We start from the raw sequence: 25,130 nt of genomic DNA, 5'->3' as shown, positions 1-25,130 counted from the left end.
TCAGATCAAGCCTTTAATGTCCATCTCTCTGTGTGTCCGTGTTAATCTTCATCTTACCCAACTGAGTTACCAGACCACACTATGACTCTTATTTCTTCATCTTTGTCTCAACATGAGAAGAAAGGAACAAATAACAAAGAGAAATCTCATGAAATACTGAAGTCTCATGAAAGGTTAAGTGAGATCCTTCCTAAACAAGATTGATAAAGCCATATACAGTATAACTAGCCAAATAGCAGCCATGTTTGACCAAGGCTGCATGCACACTGAATTTAAAATGGATGGCAATAGTGGAGGGCAAAATAGAGAAATGTATCTTTTTTTCCATGTTTGTTTTTTCCACTACTGCATCATTGCACAGTGATAATCTGCTCTGACATCCACCGAAGTGCAAAGAGTTTTTCGATCCTTCATGACAGAGTTCTCAGTACGTCTATCCAAAATGCTAATTACAACCTGAATTTAGCCTTGACTTTGTGGTTCGTATGATTGTGACAAAACAGAAAAAATTATAGATTTGTCTATATTTTTCAAAAAAACTTCAGAGAATCTTTCTTCCATAACAATCAAAAATCAATCCCAGAATGATCCTTACAAGGATGTAATATGGATATCAAGGAAGGGTGAACATTTGACACATTCTGAAATGAATGCATACAGAGCTCAAACCAAAATATCTTTTTCACCATCTTATTTGTAATGTACAATCAGGCAAAATGAGCAGATGACAAATGACCATATGTGAAAACGGAAGGCAACCATTTGCATAATTGTGTTTAGAAATACTGACGATCTTCAGAGAGGCAAATTCACGGCCATTTCCTCTTGGGCTGCCATTCACACAGCCACTGACACGCTCCCTTGGGTCAGAATCTCTCAGATTTCCATGGCAACATTAACTTCAGAGCAGACATTCCAGTGTCTGGTTCCTGATGCGAGGACAATCATGACACCTTTTATGCATATATGTCTTTGTGAGAATTGCTTATGGCTAATTCAATGCGCCAGTGCATTAAGCGATCATACATTTACCTGCATAGCCTCGGCCACTAAAGCACGCGTGAAAACAGTGAAAAGCTTAACACAGCACGGTACTGTCAGAGTGATGTGAGTGCTGTAACTTCACATGACCACCAGTCAAAGATAAAAATGATAATGACCTGAGCTTACCCTAAAAAATGGGGCATTGCTGATAAAGTCACATAAAGTTGGAGCAGCTTGTATGTTTTTTCAACAAAACATTTCTTTATCTCTCATACTTTCACACCCACTGTCGATAAGACACAAACAGAAAAAATTGTTCTGCATTGGTTTTCACAAATGAATGTCATGTGACATGCGAAATCCCTTCAAAAAACATCCATGCTTTGACTGTTCACTCTTCCAGTGGGTCCACTTCAGAAGCGTGTCTTAGTTGTGCAAACTGACTCCTCTGCGCTTTTACACACCATTAGGTAAGTGACTTATACAGCCAGGTTGCAAGAGGAAGCTATCGCAAAGAGGGAGGAAATGAGAAAGATTTGGTTTCAACGCAGTCTTAAGGCATCGCTTTTGCTGAACTCTCTCGTAGAATCAGTGCAGCGCAGGGTGGGTGAGCCCCTTCTCTCCCGTAAGAGGAGTCCATGGTCCCAGGTCCTTGGCTAAACTGGAGAAGCCAGGAAGTAGGGTTTCCTTGGCTGGGGTGCCCTTGTGGGGGGTAGCGGCGGATGCCTACGCAAGACAGACAGAGGTGGGGAAATGAGATTGCAATACAGCTGGAGAACATCCAAGCACACCCACACATACACGTGAAACCCACACACGCACACATGCAAGCACACACACACACATGCGCACACACCTATAGACACACACAGTAGTTCTCAAGTCAAGTACTCCATACCTAGTTGGGACTACACCAGCAGATGGTACACGCAGCCCATGGGTTGAGGGTGCAATAGATGCCCCTCCTGTTGCCAAACCTGAGGGGTGTCCGGGGGCGCCAGCAGGGAGGCCAGGTGGGTTCACTGGCAAAGGCTTCTTGGGCACTGGAGGCTTGGGAGGGGCTGGTTTCTGAAACGGCACACAAAATACTTTGACCATACTGACTAGCATTAGCGTCAGCGTTGAGACTGGTGTGAGACTTCACACCTTCGAAGTCTTTAAATGTCTGTTCAGCGTTAGTCTGATGCTGGGCAAACAAAACACTTCGACCATACTGAGTAGCGTCAGCGTTAAGACTAGTTCGACACTTGTGACTTCACACCATCACCCGCAATATATTACATTTCGAATGAGACACCATTCCAGCTTTCGAAGTGTTTAAATGTCTGTGCAGCGTTAGTCTGATGCTGGGCTACCGATCCTGTGATACCTTGCCATTCACTTGGACTGGATCGGGGGGGAGAGGCTTGTCCGGAGGTGCCGGCCGCTTCAATGGCGAAAAAGAGAAGAAAATGTTGAGACCGACAAATGGTTTTCCTCACTGAGCCACATCCACAACACCAGACCACACCTCACCACATGCACACAGACACCCAGTAAGTCCCAGCATGCCGGAATCAACTAAACTTAATAAAATCACTGAGAATAAAAACCCAAGAACGGTTTACAAAAGACACGATCACACCAGAAAACACCAAAGGGCACCCATTTCTATTCCCAGCTTAAATCACAAGCTTTGTTCTCTGATAGTTAGCATCTGCAGCAAGTGAAGATAAAGCAGGTTTAAGGACAGTGTATATGCTGTGCACTGAGGATCAAAATGTACAGTGATTTAATTGAGGAGCGCTACTGCGATGGTCTCCATTACGTCCAGTTCCAGTTTGACTGGCATTAATGCAGAGTGAATCACACTGTTATGTCCCGTGAAAACCTGTCTCATCTCCACATTCTGCTCTAAACTAGAGGCCGTCCCCATGCATCAGCCAAACGCCTCTGGGGGAGAGAAATAGAAACATGGCCACGGATCACAGGGCACTGATCATGCAGGGCCACTAAATCAAGTCATGGGAGAACCACAACGGAATGCTAATGATTTGATGGATTGATTTAAGCAACAGACAAAATGTCAAGGAGACATGAAGGGGAATGATGAGCATGATGGTGGCTGTAAACTACTCGGCCCGTGTACCTTGCGCTGAGTCTTCCCCTGAGAGAGAGGGGGATCAGGGGGAAGAGGTTTGTTGGGAGGAGTGGGTCGTTTCCCTGCCGACTGGGCAAGGGGAGGAGAGAAGGAGAGAAACAAGAAGAAACATGGCATGAAGTTAGATCTCGACTGCACAACTGCACACAAGACCTCAAAGCCAGTTTTTCTACATAAATGCCGAATGTCAAAGTTCATCAAAGGTCTTTTTGACTGCTGTAAAGCAAACACATACTGACAAACACACACGCACACGCACCACTTCATGGTGACCACCTTGTTCCTTCATTTCACATCACCACACCAACACAAAAAAAACAAATGGAAAATCAACAGTTATCGCCAGTGAATCACTACAAACACATTTCCCATCCACTGGCCTAGGTTCTGAGCCAAACCGGGGACTTTACCTGATTAGTCTTTACAACTGGGTCAGGGGGAAGTGGCTTATTAGGAGCACGCCTCTCTTGTACCTGAGTTAGGGTGAAATAGAGCAAGCAGAAGAGAAAACAGGTGGTCTTTTAAAGCAACGTGCAAAGTGAGTAACTTTTTTTTTTTTTTACTTTTACATAAGAGTGGTTGGTATCTACGTAGAGTGTGAATAAGTGAGTAAAGGTTATCAGGAACCCACATTTCCACAGAAACCTATGATACCAATTCGGCGTCTATTTATAGGCTGTGCCTCCAGACATGCAAGGCTTAAACACATGCAAACCGCAAGAGTTAAAAAAGGAACAGATGTAACACTGAGTGAAGAGCGTGTGCTAGACATGTTGAATAAGCTGGCTTTGGGCAGGATCAAGGGTACAAAAACTTTGCTTCTCCTTCCCTAGAGTTGATTCCGTAGTCTTTGCAATCGTGTCCAGTCTAGATACCTGTGCAGAGACACCCTGTTTGGATGTCATGGCACAAATGGAAACATACGACCACAACACACAAAAAGTGCCCCAAGATACATCCTGTGCCTGGTAAGGTGGTAAGAGACACTGTGATCATGTGCTATATAAAAATGACCAGCAACAATACAGCCAAAACAAAATCATACAGAAAAACATGTGTAATGAATCTTGAGAATATCCAGAAACAGACATATGTCCCTTCAATTTGTATTAATACAACGGTGTCAGCTGCCCACAGTAAACAGGGTTGATGTTTGATCCAGGACAAATCAGTCGGCATTTGCATGACCTACATTATGTGGCAGAGAGTCTCACGCTCATTTGATGTGTCATCATATGCCTAGAGACACAAGCATTTAGCCTCAACTGCAAGTCTGCAAGTGACTCTCCGATTACCAGTTGACCAGACATGCCGATAGCGAAGAATCCAATACTGGATCCCAAAAATGTGATGGAAATAAGTGTTCATCGTCTTTTTGTTACTTTAACATTAGATAGCAGGCAGTCAGAGTACTGAGCAGTGGAAGTTGTACCTTATTAGTGGAAGTGAGAGGGATGTCATTCTGCTGCTTCGACTGGTTCCTCAGAGGCTGGACCTCTTCCCCCTTGTGGTCATCACTGCGCTCACCGGCTCGGGTCCTGGGAGAGAACACACCTATTACATCGGATACATCCAGCGCTAGTGGCAACTGTCAACTGAGAGCACATGTATCAAGATATCTGAGACATGAATGCTATTACTAATGGTATTATATGAAACTAATGCTACAAAAGTCACACAGGTAGTAACATCAAGGCACTAGCACTTTCACAATGGAGGGAATTTTCCAGCACTAGTAATGCACCATTTCACTGCTAGCAGTGTCGTAGCAGTACTCACAGGAGTACTTGACAGATATGATAGGCAAATGTTCATTTAACCAGCAGTAGCACATTCACAATGACAAGTCACTGTCATGTAGCGCACTTAAAAATGGTGGTCAATGATTTGATGAGGAACAAGGACAAAAGGTAGAACGTTTCACTACAAACGACAACCAGACAAGATTCTGAGGAGCCATGGTAAATGTGAACTCTTCAGAATGGTCAGAATCACATTTGGGATTGACTTTGGATTTCTACACAGACATGGACACACTCTTCAGTAAAATCAGTGACACACATGATTTTCTGGAGGACCAACACAAAATAGAACTTAGATTAATGAGGGGTCATTAATCTCTTTTAACTATACCTTTACCTATACTTAGATGAGGGTTCTTCCAAATAAATCTTGATATGGGCCACACTGCACACACTGTTTTTGAGGGCAGGATGAAATAAAATGTTTCCAAATGTATTTGCAAACCCTGTTGTTTAGTTGGCAAAAGGATACCAAAAACCTATAGTCTCAGTTTCCCAAGAGGATGTATAGCAATACCTAAACCAATAAGCCATTACTATCAGTCAGTTTAAATGTAAGCATGTAATACATTAAACAATGCAGATACATCCAGGAGGCAGTCCCGACTCTTGGTCATAAACTGAACAGCACTAACAAGGGCGAGGTTTACATTCAGAGTGTAAATTAGCATAACAATGCTTTGCTGTGGATAAAAGGATCAACAATCACTCTGAATAAGCGCATTTGCTAAATCACAAAATAAATACTTTGCCAAAGGATCAGGCTGAGCCTAACGTTCTCATAATTTCCTTAAAAAAATGATTCACATAAATTCATACATACAGCTTCTTTGATTGCCCTGAATGATAAAGCATGGCTTAGCATGGGTAGTATGGTTCACACTGACACTAAGACCGAGCCTGGCCTTGTCATTTGCGCTCTCACCGGCTTTGCTGGTGGGACTCTCCTTTCTGCAGTGGGCTGATGCCAAGGCATGACAGCTTGCGGCGGCAGCGCGGGATGTGCAGGGCGATGCACCACAGCATCAACGAGGCCGGCAGCACAAGCAGGAAGAACACCAGCAGGGCCACTTGCACCAGGTCAGAGTCTGAAGAAAGAGGGGGGGGGGGGGGGGGGGGGCGGCATGTTTTTAGGACTCACAAAAGGAGGCGGCTTAGATTTACAGATCAAGGGAGTATAAATCTGTCTGGGCACGGTTTATAATCGCATCACAAAAAATGAATGTTATTATTTCGTCTGTGTACTATGTGGTAATGCCCTGACACGTACATTATCCAAATAGTTCTTCACGCAAATCGACCTTTTGCGTTGTAACATATTACTTGCTGGCTTCAAGTTTCAAAGAGTAGCCATTACAAAAAGAGAAACGGACTTCTTGTGGAATGATATGAAAGACGTGAATTAGAAACACAAACCCCTTTGCCAATGGCAGCAGTCATTATAAAGAAATATCAGACATCCGACCATTGCCGTAGCCCATTCAATTCAATAGATTTTTTTGCAACTTTGTCTTCTTTGAAGAACCCAGTGTCAACGCTACAGTATTTTAGGCAAGCCTTTGCAACTGAAAATCTGTGTGTGTTATGTACCAGTCCGGTAAAAGCGTTTGGGTGTCACAATCAACATAATGATCCTTGAATAGGTGCAATATATCAGGGAAAATAAGGGGAAAGTCCTGTGTAGGTAGACACCATATGGCAGAGAAGCAGAGATTGTACAAAGGTGGGTGTGGCTGAGCACCTTTAGGCTGTCTGGCAGGTCCACTGTCCACACTGCCTCCTGAGCCTGAGTATTTACAGTCTGGAGGAGCCCAGCCTGTGTCGCAGTGGCAGTTCTTATTGCTGTTGCAGACCTGGTAAGAAACAACAGGAAGATAGAGAGAGAGAGAGAGACAGAGAGAGCGAAAGAGAAAGAGGAAGACAGAAAGATGTTGTGGTTTTCAACACCTCAATATAAGGGTGTCCTATCGTTATTGTGCACTGCATTGGAGATGGCAGTTGTACACCCGCAGTGAACTCTCACCCCATGGCCATGGCATTTCCTCTTACACTCCTCCACCCCAAAAACAGACACATCCTGACAGCGCTGGTCTACACAGGCCTGAAAGAAAGGTTAGGGCATAGCATTAACAGTAAGATCAAGCATAGCTTTGATAGTAAGACAACAGATCTATACATATCTATACTATTTCTGTATTGAGGGGATATTTAGTTTAAAAGAACCTTTAAACTCTAAAATACAAAAAATGCACAACCTGAAACAGTTTTAACAATTTAAAGGCTTGATTAAACAGGGGGTAAAAACTAAAATCAGAGACAGTGTTTTTTTTTTTTTAAAGAAAAGGCCAAAAAGCCAAATCATGCTGAGTGGGATGCCTACCTTGCCTTGACCACAGGATGTTCCCTGGGTTACCATGGCGGGGTCAGAAATATCGTCTCCAAGGTCAAATAAGGTCCCGCGGCAGGTGAAGTCACTGTGGTTCAGGCGTACTTTAGTGGTGAGGATCTCTGCATTGGAGCCCAGCAGGGGGCGATCACTCCCACCTTTACATTGGATCCTCCCGCAAAGCACGTCTCTGTGAACCATTCCAGGATATTAACTTACATTAAAAGTTTTTTTTTACACAGACAGGGCTCTACGTGGCCATGGTCTTTATGTATATCATACATGTTTTATGTGTGGTGGCACTGGGAGTGCAACATTTTTTGAAAACAACAGAAGTGCAGGTACACCATACAAGAAACAAATACGTGGTCCTCAAGTGGAGTTGCAACTATGCCATCTATATACAGCTATTAACACTGATACTATCACGAAAAATGTGTCCCACTGAAAAAATGCTGACTAAAATTAAAGTTTGCAATAGCTGTCATGTCTTTTGATTTGTAAGTTTCAGACTTCACACAATAGCCTTGCAAACGCTCACTTACACAAGTTTTCAGTAATAATTCAATAATTAGCCCTGTTGATACTTACGCACTGGGACATGGGATGTAGGAGCCATTGGCCATCTGGCCACAGTTGCCATACTTGGTGCCCTGTTTGTTGACAGAGGAGAAGCACACAGGTGGAGCTCGTGTGGCGTCTAAGGAAAAGGAAAAACATTCTTAGAGGATGCAGTAGTCCTAAAGGTACTGGAACACAACATTATGATGGGCTTCACAATTGAGGTTTGGTCATAAATGCTCATTGTTCCCCAATGACTTAAATGGGATAATTAATTAAGAGTAATCAAATAGCTAGGTTATGTTCCCCAAAGCACTTATGCCAAAATAATTCTGTATAATACATTAATTAATTAGCCCATAAACTGTTTAATAACTTCATTGTTTTTTAAATAAAAATAAGCACATGTTGAATTTTATGTGGTTCAAAAAATTATTTGCATTATAATTTTGTGATGTAACAGCACACTCTCAAAATTGTTCAAAGACTTCAAATCGTTCTCAGCAAGACCATCATCCTACTCACAGGATGGGAATGCATCTGAGACACCAGTGAGCTCATATGCTCTACCATTAAACCTCTGGATCCCAACATTACTATGCATCTCAGCTTAGTTTCTGATTACTGAGCTTGGAATTGTGTTATTATATGATTGAACCTATAGCCTTTCCATGCTTAAATCAAAAACTTTATGCTTACACTTTCTTTTAAGTGTCTGACAGTTTCTCCAGCCACAGCTTTAACATGTGTTTGTGTGTATTTGCGTGTGTCAGAGAGATAGAGAGACAGCGAGGGATAGGAGGACGGAGAGGGATGGACAGAAAAAGAGAGAGAAAAAGACGTCCATCAATCTGGTCTCAGATTATCTGATCAGTCCTACACTGATCTTTCCTCTATTGCAAAAAGCATGCGGTACTCACTGGCCCCCCAGAGCATCTGGCACTGAGCGTTGAGGCTGGCGCAGACGCCACTGTAGCAGGAGGAGGTGGCGCCCTCGCAGGGCTCCCCATTCTGCAGGAAGACGTTGGGGGGGCAGAAGGGCGAGTTGCCGGTGCAGTGCTCCGGGAGGTCACACTCCCCGAGGGGCTGCCGGCACACCCAGCCCGCCGTGCGCAGCTGCAAGAAGAGTAGAGGGGGCACAGGTGAGGGGGTGAGGGTACCAGGAGTGAGGAGGTGGGAGGCCAAAGGGTGACCTAAATGATGGTGTCCTGGTAGAATGCATGCTAGGGCTCCTCTCAGGTATTTGCTTTCACTTAGCGCTGTTTCTTTGCACATAATGGATACACTGAAAACATAATTAGTACTAGCAATTGATCGGCAATCGCATTTAAGCTATAAACCCAGTGAAGACAAAGCTGAGAGTAACGGGCTGGCAGAGACAGACTAGCTAGCAATGGGAAGGTTTGAGAAACTTCCAGAATCATTCCAGGAATGTGAGGTGATGACCACAAGAGGAGTTGGTAGCTTAAAGTAGAGGTGAAATGGCAAATAGACAAGGAAGAGTCAGGAAGAGCAAAGTAAGTCTGGCACTGCTTGAATATAATAAAGAGTGAAGTGCTCATGAACTATCCATGAACAGACACACCTCTCAGGCACACTCACCTTGCAGTTCTCACAGCAGATGCCATCAGAGGAGCACTGAGCACCAGGCATCAGCTTACATGTGCTGGCATTGCAGCAAGGGTCATTACACTCCTGAAAACAAACAGTTGTGGGATAACGATTACAATGGAGGCCATACAGCTGTGTGGACTTTGGCCTTTTTCACGCTGTTGACTCACGGATTGCGTAGGCCTACGGTATGTCAGAGAAAGGAAAGCTGATAGACTTGCCCATTTATACAACTGCAGTGGTGCCAAACAACATTTTGAAGATTGTGCCACCTACAGGTATCTTTGGCATTTTTGGCTGATACTGAGACTTGTGAAATATGGAATATGGTTTGCTATGTACATTATAATACTACAAACCACTTTTTAACTGGACAAACTACATGCAAAGTAACACGCCCATAAAGTGTGACACCATGAGAATAGCTGAGTATTTGGCCCACAGATGCTTCAAATAAGGCATAATTGCTTTGTGCACAAAAGGAAAATATTGCACCACCTGTTAACTGAATACATCACATGAACTAGGAAAGATAACTTACATCAAGAAGGCCACAGTCACACTCCTCGCCCTTCTCCACGTATAGGTTGCCACAGCGTGGGCCACCCAGGAGCCTTTCAGGCTGAGGCACATTGAAGAGGCACATCCCTCCGCCGTGGAGCAGGCTGAGGGAGAGGTCTCTGGCACTGCAGCTGCTGAACAGCTGGCCTGGCATTAGGCTGGAGGGGAGAAAGCGGTCCGATATGAGGTTAAACCATAATAATAATAATAATAATAATAATAATTAAGACCTTTGTCAGGTTTTTGATAGCACACACGACACCCTGGAACGTGCATATATGGAGGCGACACAGGACACACACACACACACACACACACACACACACACGCTTTAGCAAAACTATTATGAACAGAGATAAAAGGTCTCAATAACAAAGAGGCCTCATTTTAGAAGTAATGAATTGTTCTTCTTCTGAACAAAAAGCATAAAATCATGATCAAATGGAATTCTTTACAATTAATGAATAAAACCACCTAACTAAATAGAGGGCCCTACAGTGCACGTAAGCCTTGAGGCGACATAAATATTCACACTGTATGTTAAGTCGAGGCACCCTGTCTGTGTTTCATTCACTGAGTGGCTCCTCACCCTGTGGAGGGCTCCATGATGCAGCCTCCCATGCGAGGCTCATTCTGGCACTGGCAGCGACGCTCCGCTGTGTCGTGGGTCATGCCCAGATTATGGCCCAGCTCATGTGCCACTGTGGAGGCCACGCCAAGCACACTGACCAGGTGGTCCTGGTTTAGAGAGGGGGGGGGGGGGGGGGGAGAAGAAATTAGTAAAAAAAAAAACAGAGAGGCACAGAGAGAATACATAATGGAGATGCAATAAACTAAATTAACTCATATATTCAATGTCCATTTAAAAATGTAGACCTACAGTAAGTCATCTCTCAGTTCAAACAAGCATGGCACCACCCCTTCACAGTACTCACCACATTGACCCCTCCAGATCTGTCCTTGGAACACATGGATGACTGGGATGCCATTCCCACTGTTGTCCCATCAAAGGAATCCCCCCTAAAAAGGCACAGCACCAGTCAGCCTAGGCAACCGTACACTGTCTGGTTATTAGACGTAACATTGCTAAACAGGCTCTAAATGAAGGATACTAACAAAACATTTGATTTGAGGGACCATAAAGGGAGCTCAGAGAGACCATTTACAACAATCTACAACACATTCTTTTTTCTATTAAAGTATCAACAAAACTAAATTCTTCCAGACCTTCTCATTGGGTGCAAGGAGAAAAATATCACTCACATGATCAGCTGAGCGTTGTCATGGGGTAATCTTGGTAGCAGCTCGCGTGTTCTCCACTCCAGGAAGCGATTGAGAGTTTCTGTGGGGCTCTTGTCCACCTGGATCCTATCCTGGTCGCTCCAGATCTCCAGGCCGAGAAGGGCCACACGCACATTCAGGGGTCTGTAGAACTGCAGGGGCATTGTGAAAAAGAGTACACTCATGATGGTAATGAAAGTATGGTTGAGAGAAAGTAAAGTATGCAAGGAATGTCATTCTGAGTAGGCTGCCACTGTGTAATGAACCTCATCTTTTAGTTCATTATCTTTTGGAATGCTTTCAGTATATTCTGTGTTTCATCTTGATGAACTAAGTTGACCCACCACCTGTATCTGCAAAACTATTTTTGTCATGTGACCCTAAATTTAGTTTGCCTTCTCCGTTTTCATCTTGCTGTGGAAGAAAGAACCATGCTGAATAAGTAGTAAGCATATTTTTTCACCCAAAAAAGTTTTTAGCCTTTTTTGGCATATCAGGTCTCAAATCAAATATAATTAATCTCAGTATAAAAAGTTTTATTGGATTTGTTGATAGAATGTAAAAGCGTGGGGCAAGTTAAGCCACGAGACCACTTTTTTATGGGACCCCTCTATTTTGTTATCAATATGAGATAGGCACTCTGCTAAGATTTAAATTAAAATGATTGCACACATCCTGAACTTGTGCCGTATGCAGTAGTTTTATTTCCAACTCATATTCCCTTGGCTATAGGTTGACTTAAGTAAAAAACCTTCCCTACATATTGTTTAATGGAACACAAGCTCACAGGTAGGAACATGTATCCTGTATCATATAGGATGTAAAAAAAAAACAGGACATCATACCCAATCCACCTGGTTTGCCACATCCAGCATTCTATAGATTATGGTCTTGTTGTTCTTCTGGTAGTTCAGGAACTGCGTGACAAAACCAAAGCATGACCCAATTATTACAAACCCACCACAAACTATCATGTCTATGATTAACAAAATGAACGAATGCAAAACCCCTCAGCAGATTACCCGTCACAGCAAAAAGGCTATTTGAGTAAGAACCTGACTAGTAAACGACAGATACACACATTTTCTATCTTCTGATTTTCTATACAGCCTGTGAAGACTCTTTGATGAATGTTGCATGGCTCCAGACATGTGTGAGAGCACTGATGATGGGAGTGATGAAGTGCTGGGCTTCATGTAAGCTGACACCTCATTTCACCCTCAGAGAGCTTCCTGTTACCTCTTTATGGTCTGCCACCAGCACCAGCTCAATGTACTTGGTCTCCGACAGGATGTCCCTCTTGTGCTGTGGGCGAGAGAAGCACAGAATTAATAGAGCGGCCTGTGCTTGTGACGGACTGCATTACTCTGGCATATTGCATAAGCGAATAAACACTTATATATATTGCATATAATCACAAACATTAACACACAAACACATGCACGTTGGCGTGCACAAACACAGACACATATACATGTGTGCCTGCATGTGCACACATACAAAACCACACAGAAACTCATACACAAACCGGACATGCAACGGCACACACAAGCATTCTTAAGTACCCTGAGACCATAAGAAAAGTACAAACGGTATTGCAACGCTTCCTTGAACACAAGCCCCTTACCCTGTGTACTTGTGGTGGGGCGTAGAGGGGAGGCACTGGGGTGTGCGACACCCCGCAGCCCCCTGCTGAGGGGCCCCGCTGGTGGGCCGGGTAGAGCAGGTGCATCCCCTCCTCCTCAAAGCCTCCGCTCTGCTCCTCATTTTCATCCCACTCGGCATCCTCCTCTGGCTGGAGCTCAAAGCTCAGGGTGGAGTTGATCACAATGACCCCCCTTTAGCGAAAAACAAAAACATAATCTGAATTGATACACTGCATGACAACTTTTCGTATTTGAGCTGATATTAATGGACGATACATTTCAAAGGACAGATTATTCACAATAAAAGAGGGAGCTTTCTGAAATATAAATGATTAAATAGTTTTACCAAGTTATATGTATATGCAGTACATAGGGTGTAAGTCCACTTCCTCAAAACAGATGGTTGGGGAAAAACGAATTGTAAACATAATCCCCTTAGTGTAGAATTGCATCTGAATAGACCCTTTGCACACACAATAACTGGCAGTGTCCTGGGGAGTTTTGCTCAGTCATATTCTGAGGTATGTTTATCTGCTTCGTCAAAAGAATAGAATCCATTGAGTGAGGCTTTCTACTGAAAAGCTGAATAAAGTGAGCTTAAAAAGAACCATTTCTACATCTACAGCTCTGTCCACAGCAACCAGCATCACAACATCTAGAGGGTATTTGAAGTTCACAGCTTAATATATCAACAGCAAACAGAAGAGATATCCTGAAAGCTGACTCAGTAGAATGACATCATCGGAGAGAGCCAAGGGAGCACTTCCTGTTTATTTAACAAAATAGAGAGTCAGGGTGTAGAAGCCTGTAAGGGGAAGTATTCTGTACAAACATGTGCACTACTTCTATTTCTAGAAGTAAGCCAGACACAGCCAGTATTATTTGAAAGATTCTGGTAACCAACATGCCTTGCCCTATACTGCATCATAACCTGTTGGACAATGAAACTTACACCAATATGGTGTTTGAGGTTTTACGCCTTTATTAGCATGGCCTAGTGGCCAACCACTCATTTTACATTCCATCAGTCAAAGCAGTGTGTGAAGGTTGAATGAACAAAGCCATAGCACAGCTGTAAATAAAATATTGCAATCCACACAACATAACGGGAGACAAATCAGAGTTCAAAAGAGGACAAATTGTTGCGTCTCGCTGGCAAGTCTTTGTGGTATGTCGAGAGCCACAGTATCCAGGGTAAAGTCAGCACACCACATGAGGGACGAACCACATCAAACAGGAGTACTGTCGATGCAAGAGGAAGCTGTCTGAAAGGGATGTCCGGTTACTCACAATGTGAAACATGTATTGTTCTCTGATGAGTCCACATTCACTGTCTTTCCCACATCCGGAAGAGTTACAGTGTGGAAAAACCCCAAGGAGGCTAACCACCCAGACTGTTGCGTGCCCAGAGGGAAGCACAGGATGGATCAGTGATATGATGCAATATCATGGCATTCACTAGGCCCACAACTTGTTCTAGAAGGCCGCGTCTCTGCCAAGGCCTACCAAACTATTCTTGAGACTATGTGCACCCAATTGTTCAAACATGTTTCCCTGAAGGTGGTGCCGTACCACTTTAAGTCCACACACTGGGAGAGGGTTTGTCTGTTTCAGTATTCTGCTCTCTGCCCAAAGCCCAATCTGAATTCTTTCTATGGACTCTATCCTTATCTGTGCTGCCAAAGTTGTTTTTCTAATTCAGCAAGGTAAACTGATACATGGCATGATGACAGCTAAAATGAAACCAGGGCATGTGTGTTTCTAGGGTCGTGTAAGAGGCTTGTTTTTATTTTTCTGTCTGCCAGGCTAAGAGCATTCTGTGGACTTTACCCAGGTGGGCACACTCAACGCTTCAAAATGGGTTCCCACAGGCGTCCCTGTGTTGTTTTAAAAAGTGAGATTAGCAGTCAGCCGTAATGTTCTTGTTTTAATCCGGATTGCATATGAAAGTGTGCCATGAGGTCTGCACACGCACTCACTGCTCACGTTTCCATGAACAAGCTGGTCCCTAACCTGGCCCCTTGACAAAGGGATATGGTGCCTTTCATTCCAGTGTTTGGGCCTTAGAGCTAAAGTAAACCCATGAAATAGGACAGACACATTCTTGCACTGAGGGTCAGCTTCACCAATTAAATGACATAGTTTTGAGTGCATGAGAGGGATATTGCCTGAATGCTTTCATTCAAACTCAAAGAGCACCTTTGGTATGTATTAAGAGGGAGCCTCAAGTGAATCTGTTGAAGTATTTGCAGAGTTTGTAAAATGTCCACGAACTGTATGAACCTTAAGTGAACATTAACGTGCACTGGCTTCATATTTAAAGGGAAAAGGGAGACACCTGGCTAAACATAGCTATCATATCCATACGGGCAAAAGGGAAGAAACTGCTCAGTAATGTACAACGAACACCACAGCTTTGCATACTGAACCTGAGGTAAAAAATAAATCTTTTCACTGTGAAATTATGTGGCAATGGTCAGTCATTGTAATTGTTAAATGGCTTGACTGAATTTGCACAGCAAGTTCTTACCTGAGTCCAGCACAGGTACTGAGAGCCACACGGGACTGAGGAAACCCTTGCACAGAGCCATGGTAGTAACAGTGAGTCTGTGAGCAGAGGGAGATGTGCCTTAGAGCTTGTTCAACATTTCTGACATTCTTTATAAACATCAGTGGTTTCACTGTAACCCCCAGTACTCTTTTGGCCTTCTTTTTCAAGCAGAAATTTGTTTACAACTATGTGGTGGGTTATTGTAAATATCTTAGACTAAATCAGTAAATAGCATAATATATAAATCATTTATAATATCTTAAGCCCACACATAAATATGGCTCACCACAGGACTCTGTTCCATAGCAACCCCTGTTCCATTTGGGAGGTAGTAGAACACATTTGGTGGTTTGGGCAGAAGATCTCTGAGGAAGCAGAGAAAAGAGCAATCTTGTGTAAAATCACAAGAATCAGTATTTAGACTTTTGGAGAATCAGATGGTGAGGGAAATAGACTGAGAATATGACTATGATCATAGGCATTTCTGGTAAATGATCAAAGCTGACGTCTCAGGTCCAATCCCTACCGACTTCATAATGCAATATCAAAAAGAACAGCTTCTCTGTGTTGTATGTTCTTCTAGATGAGAGGCTCTACAGTCAGTGACAGATTTTATGTTCTCAATCTAATCAAAATCACAGTGCTTTACTATCCGTCTAAAAGTATTGGTGAAGTCAGTAAAGTAAAGTTAGACCAAGTACCAGGTTAAGTCAGGTGTCTGTACTTACTGATTTTTCTCCAGGTCCAGCATGTAAATCCTGTTCCCAACCTCAAGGCCACACTGGAGCCTCTCGGGGTGGCCATTCTGCATGGGCAAACACACTTGAGGTCAGTTACAGCTACAGTCCCAGATTTTGTGCCATGTGCCAGGTCAGTCAGGGCTTGTCCTTCTCACTCCTGGCATTGTTGGCCAGGTCACTTGATTTGGCAACGCTACCCTTCGGTGATTAGACCAGTGGTTCCCAAAGTGTGGGTTGGGCCCCCGGGAGGGTGCTTAGTTACACCAAGGGGGACTCAGGTTGAGGGCTAAAAAACTGAACGAGAACTCTACCACGTCAAATAAAGTATGGCAGTTTTCCTCATTGACCCAATGGGGGCCTGTCATGAAAAGTTTGCTAACCATTGGATTAAACAAACAAACAAAAAACCCACTTGGTCAGACAACTAAAACTGTCTGTTTCATTGATGTGTTCAATCTAAACAGCTCTGAGGGAGCGGCAAAGGCTGTAACACTGTAATTAGACATTTTAGCCTGCTGTACTGTTGATTTTAAATTGTTTCTCAACATAAGTGTGCTAAAGATGATTGGCTTAGTTTAGCAAATCATAGCTTACTAGAACTAAACCAACTGTATTCTAAGCAGGTCATCACCGGGTCGTGGTTACATTTAGGCAAATAATTACAGTGGCCACGGCTCTGTGCTACAATATTTACCTTGTGATAAAACTGTACCGATAGTGTATCCATTCTTATTCAACTCTTAATTGGATTTACGACGAATCCGACTGGATGATCCTGTGACTGCCAAACAATCGTCTACCAGATTGCCTTGCACGATACCTCTAAGTCTAAATGGGAGTTGTCAGGCTTGCAAGAGTAGTTGACGCCTAGGTGGTTCCTAAACTTGCATCCCTCGAAATCTCAATAGCCCAGCCTCCAACCGTAAGCACATTAACCACCGTTGAGGCCACTTCTGCTGAACTAGCTGCTGACTGAGAATCTTTTGACCTCTTTAACTCTGGATGGCATTGCAATAAGAACACATTTCCCTTCTTGTCTCTCCTCTCTCTCTCTTTAACCCCCTCCAACCCCCTCCATCCTGCTTTAGATTAAGTGGGCTAAAGCAGGAACTGGGCAAAGTGAGTCTTTCAGCTTCCCCCCTTAACACCCTCTACCCGTGCAGTTACGACTATAAGGATCCCAGGGTCTCCAACCAGCCCACAGCCTGGCCCTGCTTTCAACACCTCTTCCTGCTATTCTGCACGGCCTGGCTGCCTTTGGGGGATGACAAAAGTGAAACGCGGAGGCTTCCTGCTACCCTGCTGCTGATCCCGCCGCCAAAACGGCCGACAGTTTCCTGCTTCCTGGCTTCTGGGAACCTATCGGGCATGCCTGGACAAAAACCTCTTTTGGGAAGACAGACAGACAGAAAGACAAGAGTGAGGAAAGGGATGGCCTCTGCTGTGGCTTGCTCTGCTGTGAGCTTTGTCTCTGAGCGCAGGGAAGCCAGGGCAAACAGAGCAACACAAATACTTTATGGCAGAGAGAGAGCGAGAGCATTCCGTTTGGGCCTCCCAATATCCTCAGAGCACAGTAAATCCACATGACCAGCAAACAGCTGCCATAGAGGAGCCACGACAGACAGGAACACTTCAAGGAGAATGTCAGGAGGGGAAAAGTCAGCACAGAGTCAAGCATACCATCCATTACATTATCTGGATTTTGCTGGGCCTCACAAATCTATCAAGCGAGATCCCATAGACTTGTTCACTGTAGTTGGTGAGAAACAATTCCAAGCCACATCTAAGGAACCATGAAAGTAGTGACTGGTATAAGTAGAGACAGTACATTCAGAGAATAGTGCCCTTGATTGATGGTAGGACCACGAGACCTATTTGCAGCATTTGGCTTTTTTACTTTATTGTTATCAGATGGCCTCAGCAAAAGATCTCCTGGGAACACAACTGACTTGAACTGGGTGGGTCCCCATTTTTGAGCATGTTTCCATGACCACGGAACACATCAAGTAAATGGGTGGACGTCTGGCTACAGCATTGGGAATTCAGCCTGAATAGTTAGGGAACCAAGGCAGGAGAAACGCGAGGCAGGAAGCGGGAGTCCCCTTTGACTGACTTGTCTTGAGGTTGAGGGAATGGTAACCAACTGACGTCAACACAAACCAACCTTTGCACATACCACAAAAGAAAATTACCCCTTCCAAATCTCACCCCAAGAAAAACAGCAAACACTGATAATTGAACAAGACGGACTAAACCTCAACGCAAACTTGACGTTCATCTGGAATTAAACAGAGAGTACAAAGGACAGGCTGCGCTCCAGAGTAGAACACACAAGGCGTAGAGCTGTGTTTTCCTAAGATGAATCTCTACAGCAAATATTTTCTAATCTCTCTCTAAAACCTAAAGCCACAGTTTTTAATTTAATTCCCCTATTCAAATCATCAAAACAGAAGGAGGGAGATTAACTCTGAATATGTTTTTTGGCTTTTAACATTTAAATTTCTTATGTGTACATTTCCCCCGATGGTAATTAAGCAAATCTGATTTGAGTCTAGTGAGGGTAATGAGATTTAAGGCAAAGAGGCAAGAGTGAGAAGGAGAGGGATGATGAAAAAACAAACAAAAGAGAGATCCAGTGAGAGGTGGGTGGGACTCGACATCACTGAAGAAAGGCCCACCTTGTGCAACGGCTGGACTAACCACTTCCACATAATCACACTCAAACATCTGGCCAGATGTCAGCCTCTTATCACCCTTGCTTCTGTGCTTTCCTCTGAACTTCTCCCTTCCCACTCTCTCCTTCCCCTATCCCACTTCTCTCTTTTTTTTTACCGCTTCTTCGTTTTCTTTTATTCCATGACTTTTAAGCCCGGATCTTTTATCCTTCTTCCACACCCCTTTCATAGTCATCGAAATTCTCAAATTCCCCTCAATTAAATATCACTGCATCCTTTCTTGTCTGGTCTTTTTTCCCTCTTCCTCTGCATCCCTCCCTCCTCCCATCAATCCATCCTGACTCCAACCCCCATCCCCCTTCCTTACATCTCACGTTCACTCCACCCCATTCCCTTTCTTTCACTCTCTCTCTCTCCTTCAGTGTCTCTCACTCTCTCTTCCCCTCTCTCTCCACCTCACTTACTCAATGAGGTCATGTCCCTGATCATGTGCTTTTCCAGTGAGATGAGCTCACTGCCAAAGGACTGCTGGGTGGGGTCCATTCACTCACGGCTGCCGTGGACAAGAAACGAGAAGAAAGAGCCGGAAGGGGTGGGGCAGGGGTATAAAAGAATACAGGGGATGGGGAGGTGGGGTGGTGGGGAGTTGGGGTGTGGGTTAACAATTCCTTCCACACCGCACCTTTCGTCTCAGTGCAATAGCATCCCCCTCCCTGATGAGGAAATACCTCCCAGGACAGACACAGCCCTGTTCATTCTCTTGTTAATTCATCTGTTCCCATATGTTGATGGTTATTAGTAGTTACCCTGTCAAATTTAAAATTTGTCCTTGTTTGTCTCATTCTTCTACTCTTTGACAATCCTTAATCCAAGGGGTGAGAGGGTGGACATGCCAGCTAAGTATGGAGGGAACTGTCCCCCGAATTAGATTAGAGAGCTGCTCCATAATCCGCCTTAACGTAGCATGCCCTGGTGCATCTCACACACCATCCCATGTAAGTGTGTGTGTGTGTGAGAGAGAGGAAGAGATCGACTATCTGTGTTTAAATGCATGTGTGTGCACACAGTCAGAACCATTCCCCATGTCAGTTTGTGAGCATATCTCATTTACGTGATCTTAATGTTAGACAGTCTTACAGTCCACATGGTAAATGGCAGTTCAAAGTAGAAAAGGTGTACAGGCAAACATAAGGATTATGTTTGACAGATTGTGAGAGTTGAAAATGACACTAGATCCCTTAGAAGGGCAGCCCCCGTGCAACAGCAGCAATCACGGAGGTCTTTGATTGCAATGCCCCATGGGTCTACTCTGGTCTTCTGATCTCAGAGGTTATCTGCTGTGCTGAATCAAACAGGAACAAGACTGAATATAACACCAGCAGTGCATGAATGGCGTAATCCACCCTTGAGGCCACATAATATAAACTTCAAACTTGCTTCTCACTATTTTGTAAATTCTAGGTACCAAATATCCAAACTATTTACATTTACACACAGTGGTGTGTTGTCCTTATGGTGGTAGTATTTATATGACCATGTTTAATTTGGAGTGACCGTTGGTGTACTCAAGAGCGAGGTGAGGTCAAGACTTGGCTATAAACAGCATGATCTTTATCAATTGAATGCCTTGGAAGGAGAAAGAGCCGCATGCTTTATTTACCAGATGGGTGTTGATGAGGGTGTAGGCAGCATATTTGCAGCACACACCCATGCCATCCCCCACCTTTCCTTTCCTTTCTCCCACTCTCCCTTTTTTCAAAATAAAGCTAAAAACAGCTCTGTGTTGCTGGGATCATTTGCTCTGATTAAATGCATATGTGGGCGAGACACACAGCCACAACAACATCCTCCATAACAAACTGTTAAGTGAGCACGGATGACTAAGAAGCCATGGAGAATCTATGGTAACCACGTCCTCCTCACAGTGCTCTGAGTGTGCATAGCGCTAACACCAGTGAGTCAGCCTTGAAGCAATATAATCACTGCTGAGACACAGACATCTGTGAGATAGACCCAGTGCTTTTGCCAACAAGACCCATGAACATGTGAGTCTGTAATGTGAAGTTGGCCCTAATTACTAGTTCTGCTTGCATGACAGCTAAGCTTCCCTTTCTGAAGACTTAAAAAAAAAACTAGTGTGGCCCTCACACACATCCCCTGAATCTACCGAGATCTGGCTCAGTCACACATTTATTTTCTGCCTTCCTGAGTGTGTGCGTGTGTGTGTGTGCGTGTGTGTGTGTGTGTGTGTGTGTGTGTGTGTGTCTGTGTGTCTGTGTGTGTCTGTGTGTGTGTGCGAATGAAGGTGAGGAAAATGTGCCGCCGGCTTCCTTCTTTGCCCTCATGTAACGCAGGAAGGAAACGGGCCCCGCTGACATATTTCACTGGGGGCTTCCTGCAGAATAAGTATGTTCTGAGAGTAGGGACACTGGCCACTCTGGCGGTATAGAGACACTTCCTCTGCAGCTGACAGGAGTTCTGAAATCACATCCTGAAGAATCCCCTCCACCACCACCCCCTCTCGCCTCTGCTTCTCCATCCAATGACACACCAGCCACTAAATTCATCATTTACATTGGTTCTTAATATCTCGCTGACCCAACTGTGGAATTGTTTGAAGGATTTTAAGTACAACAAATCTACAGTCTCTCTCTCTCTCTCTCAGATTCTTCACAACTGACACGCTGTACATGTGTGCCAAACTAACTGATGTTTTGGTCCAAACAATTATTGAAAACCCTGTGCAGGCAAAGTCTTTACTATTTCTAGAGATCTTTCTTAAGCTTTCTACAGTATTATACACACTCAGAACCAGTATCTGGTCTTCTTTCCTTACCTGCAAAGCTTCTGTTAGACTCTTCCTGTGTCCGTTCACTATGGCAAAGGGTTTCGTCCTCTCCAGAGGCTTGCCTTTTCTTCCATGGTGATGGTCATCATTGTCTGGGATTTCGCAGGAAGAAAGGTTATTTTTAAGCGCTGCATATCAGTGACCATCAGAAATGTCATGCTGTGACCTGGAAACATGAAGTCATTATTAAGGTCATTGGTCCCTGAAAGTGGCCACCTGCCCTTTGTTTTAGTTGGATATTGCTGCGCAGCTCTGGCGACTAGTGGCATCATGAAAGCCATTTAAAAGCCATTTCAACAGTTTAACTGCGGAAAACGTCATCATGACGGCATCACATGCCCTGGATTCCATCATGTTGTCACAATCAGGTCCAGCATTCAGTTCAAATAAAAGCTACACCCTCAACATCTAGGTGACTGATGGAGCTAAGCTGTTCTAAAATGTTAAGACATCTTATTCCGATGTCCTAAATGGCGTTAATTTGAGGGTTTTAAAGGGAGCAACATTAGAAAGTGGCAATCAGCTTCTAGCTGACAGAAAGACCATGGGATAGGATAGCACTGACCTACTGCATGCTTGGCTCAGTTACATACATCATTCATAAAGACATCATGGCATGTGCCCAGAGACTATTAGCTGATCAAGTTGCTTAAGTGTGTGTGCATCAGACAGGCCAAGCTAAAGACTGAACAGACTCTTTGGGCTAATGAATGTCGGCATACACTTGTATTGCTGTGTTTTAAAAGAAAGCAGCTGGCCACTGGGCATGCCTAACAAAATGTGGTGGTCTGTTGGAGTTTTTTATTTAGAATTTTACGTTTTCATTAACTGACTATCATATGCAATACATTTTGGGCCAGCAAGACAGCACAACTTATGTCAAATGAAATGCAGTATTTAGCAAAAGTAGCAGAAATATGTTTGTTTGGCATGATTTGACAGTAATAACCCTGGGAACACTCGTGTCATTGTTGGAGCGAGCCAAACGCAGTGCTAATGGCTTCCCATTATCCAAAGCTGACGCAAGCTGTGACTTGACAGGGACCCAAAGGGCCCTGCTAAAACTGAAAACCACTGTTACAGACCTGGAGTGAAACCACACAGGTCCCATAAGGTAAGAATAACAGGGTGTGGGTAACCTGAAGGAAACTCCATACAGGGCGTTTTTCTTCTTCTTTCTCATGGAGAAAACTCCAAATAGTGCTTTTCCCCGTGGGTGAAACCACAAGCTATGAATCTTAATGTGTCAGTGACAGACTCCCGACAGACCAATAACAGATACATGCAAGGTGTCGGTGTCAGTGCCAGTGCCAGTGTCAGTGAAGAGACTGAGCAAGCCTCTCACACACATCTGTTCTTGGTCACAGCTGAACTAATGCCACTCACTCAATCACAACGAAGTGTGTGTAACTGACAGTGTTACAGAGGGCAGCTGTTGTTATGGTTATGACTGGCTGTGTGTTGGTGAAAAAAAGCCTTGTTACAACTGTAAAATACACAATCACAACAAACATTTCTGTCAGGGCGATTTTTACAGGCTGACTTGTAACTTGTTCAAGTCACTTCAAAATGAATATGCAAATCTAATGCAAATAGAACATATGGAGCAAAGACCTCAAACATTCTGGCCGCTCAGGGAGAATGGAAACACCATGTGGTGACCTGGACGTGTAAAGCACTGGCTAGAATTAGGCCACCTGAGGCAAATGTGGCCAGCAGCAAGCACTGTGCCGCCTGTCTCAAAGTTAGGCTACTGATCCAGACATTGTAAATGTAAATAAGGCTAAACTGTCTACAGAAGTTACAATATAACTCATTACGCTGTTATAAGCAGTATTAACAAGACACTTTGGGTGAAGAATCTAATTTTTTTTTTATCTAGACAGACAGACAGACAGGCAGGCAGGCAGGCAGGCACAATAAGCAAACTCATGAGTAGTTTCAAAGAGTCACAAATGTGTCTTGTCATACCTGAATGTAATGCATGGCTCGTTGCTGAACTTGTATTTCGCTGTGAAAGGGTCTCCTCTTTTGACTCTGTAAATATACTAGTGGATGTGTCTGGAATTTCCACATGTACAGGCTGTAGCGCTTCAGTGTAATTGAAAAGTTCTAACCGGCTCTGCGCAGGCAACAGCACTGTCATGGATAGGGCACCTTTCAAAAAACCGCAGGGGCTACCCTGAAGCAATAACACAGTTAATAAGACACGAAGTGGGACCATTACTGCACAGGCACTAAGGCTCATAGTTGAGGCTTTAGTGATAAAAACCAGTGTCTTCAAAGTGTCCATCTTCTTGTCCTGCTCTACGTCCACTCTAGACCCCACTGCGGGTGCTTGTCCGGACTCCTTATTCTACACAGGTGGGACTTCCATGGACTCGGTGAACCAACGTAGAGGCGCCTGAGTCCTTCTGTGTTAGAGGCGAAGTGCAAAATAATCTGTTTGCACAAAACTACGTCCACGAGGCAGCATACAACTGTACCTACCGGCTCTGTTCAAACGAAATGTCACATTGTGTGGTTTGACATTAAAACCGCGTTTCGTCCGAGCATGGTTACACAGCTGACGCATACGACAATCCATTTGCTCGTCCAGACGACAATGAAGTTACTTTGTGTCCGATCCCATGTTCAGGTTCTCAGGTTGCCAAAGTTTAAATCAATTTCAATTCCAGCAGCCAGTGATGTGAGCTCAGCCAGTGATGTGAGGACTCGGTGAACACTGTTTACTCGGATGGTGTAACTGTATTTTGCTGCGTAGAAACCAACTAGGCGGGATTTCCTCTCGGCTTTTAACCCTTTACCATCCTGGAGGTGGCGTCATGTTTCTGGTTTGGTTTTACTTTTAAAATGGGGAGGATATAATGTATCATTAGCCTACTCAAAATTGCCGCTATCATTTTTTCAAGATAATGAAAAAAAATAAAAAATGCAAACAGCATAGCAGCTCTGCAAGATCCGTGTTTCTTATCCTGAGATAGATTTCTTGGCAGTCTTCCAGCAAACCAGCATCATATTAAATTAATTTTGAGAGGTGCTTGAAGACATCCTGATGTGCAGAAGTTATGACTAGGCTGTGGATTGAAGTCGGCCAATTGTAGGCTAGGCTTTGTTCAAGTGCAGGAAATTATCCATTGTTTTCAAACACTAAAAACGTGCTGATTGTTTACCTTTTTAGATTTGATATACTGTTACAAAATAAACTTTTCACAGAATTGTATTAATCCATGAGCTTTAAATCATCCAGTTTTAAACACATTTGAAATACATCACATTCAATTGGAAGTTATAAAACTGACAAACACAGAAAGGTAAAATTGTTCAGCTGTTCGTTAAAAACT

At 43.8% G+C, this 25,130-nt stretch overlaps 1 protein-coding gene across 1 annotated transcript; it reads right to left on the bottom strand.

Moving 5' to 3' along the window:
* Nucleotides 1-1,640: 1,640 nt before the first annotated feature.
* Nucleotides 1,641-24,034, bottom strand: adam15 (ADAM metallopeptidase domain 15; the record flags this gene model as incomplete). Its single annotated transcript, XM_080858580.1, has 26 exons — nt 1,641-1,710; nt 1,883-2,052; nt 2,354-2,410; nt 3,113-3,193; nt 3,535-3,597; nt 4,557-4,662; nt 5,264-5,320; nt 5,852-6,014; nt 6,668-6,779; nt 6,950-7,027; nt 7,307-7,502; nt 7,904-8,012; nt 8,794-8,989; nt 9,476-9,568; nt 10,026-10,203; nt 10,635-10,783; nt 10,981-11,065; nt 11,309-11,478; nt 12,172-12,243; nt 12,566-12,631; nt 12,954-13,164; nt 15,503-15,579; nt 15,810-15,888; nt 16,252-16,328; nt 21,775-21,878; nt 23,758-24,034. The coding sequence occupies 26 exons, from the start codon at nt 24,032-24,034 to the stop codon at nt 1,641-1,643; spliced, it is 3,096 nt and encodes a 1,031-aa protein (XP_080714706.1).
* Nucleotides 24,035-25,130: the final 1,096 nt, after the last annotated feature.

The sequence above is a fragment of the Sprattus sprattus genome (genome assembly GCF_963457725.1).
Source record: "Sprattus sprattus genome assembly, chromosome: 19".
In the NCBI taxonomy this organism is placed as follows: domain Eukaryota; kingdom Metazoa; phylum Chordata; class Actinopteri; order Clupeiformes; family Clupeidae; genus Sprattus; species Sprattus sprattus.
The sequence above is the reverse complement of the archived record's forward strand: the minus strand, read 5'-3'. Positions and strand labels throughout refer to the sequence as shown.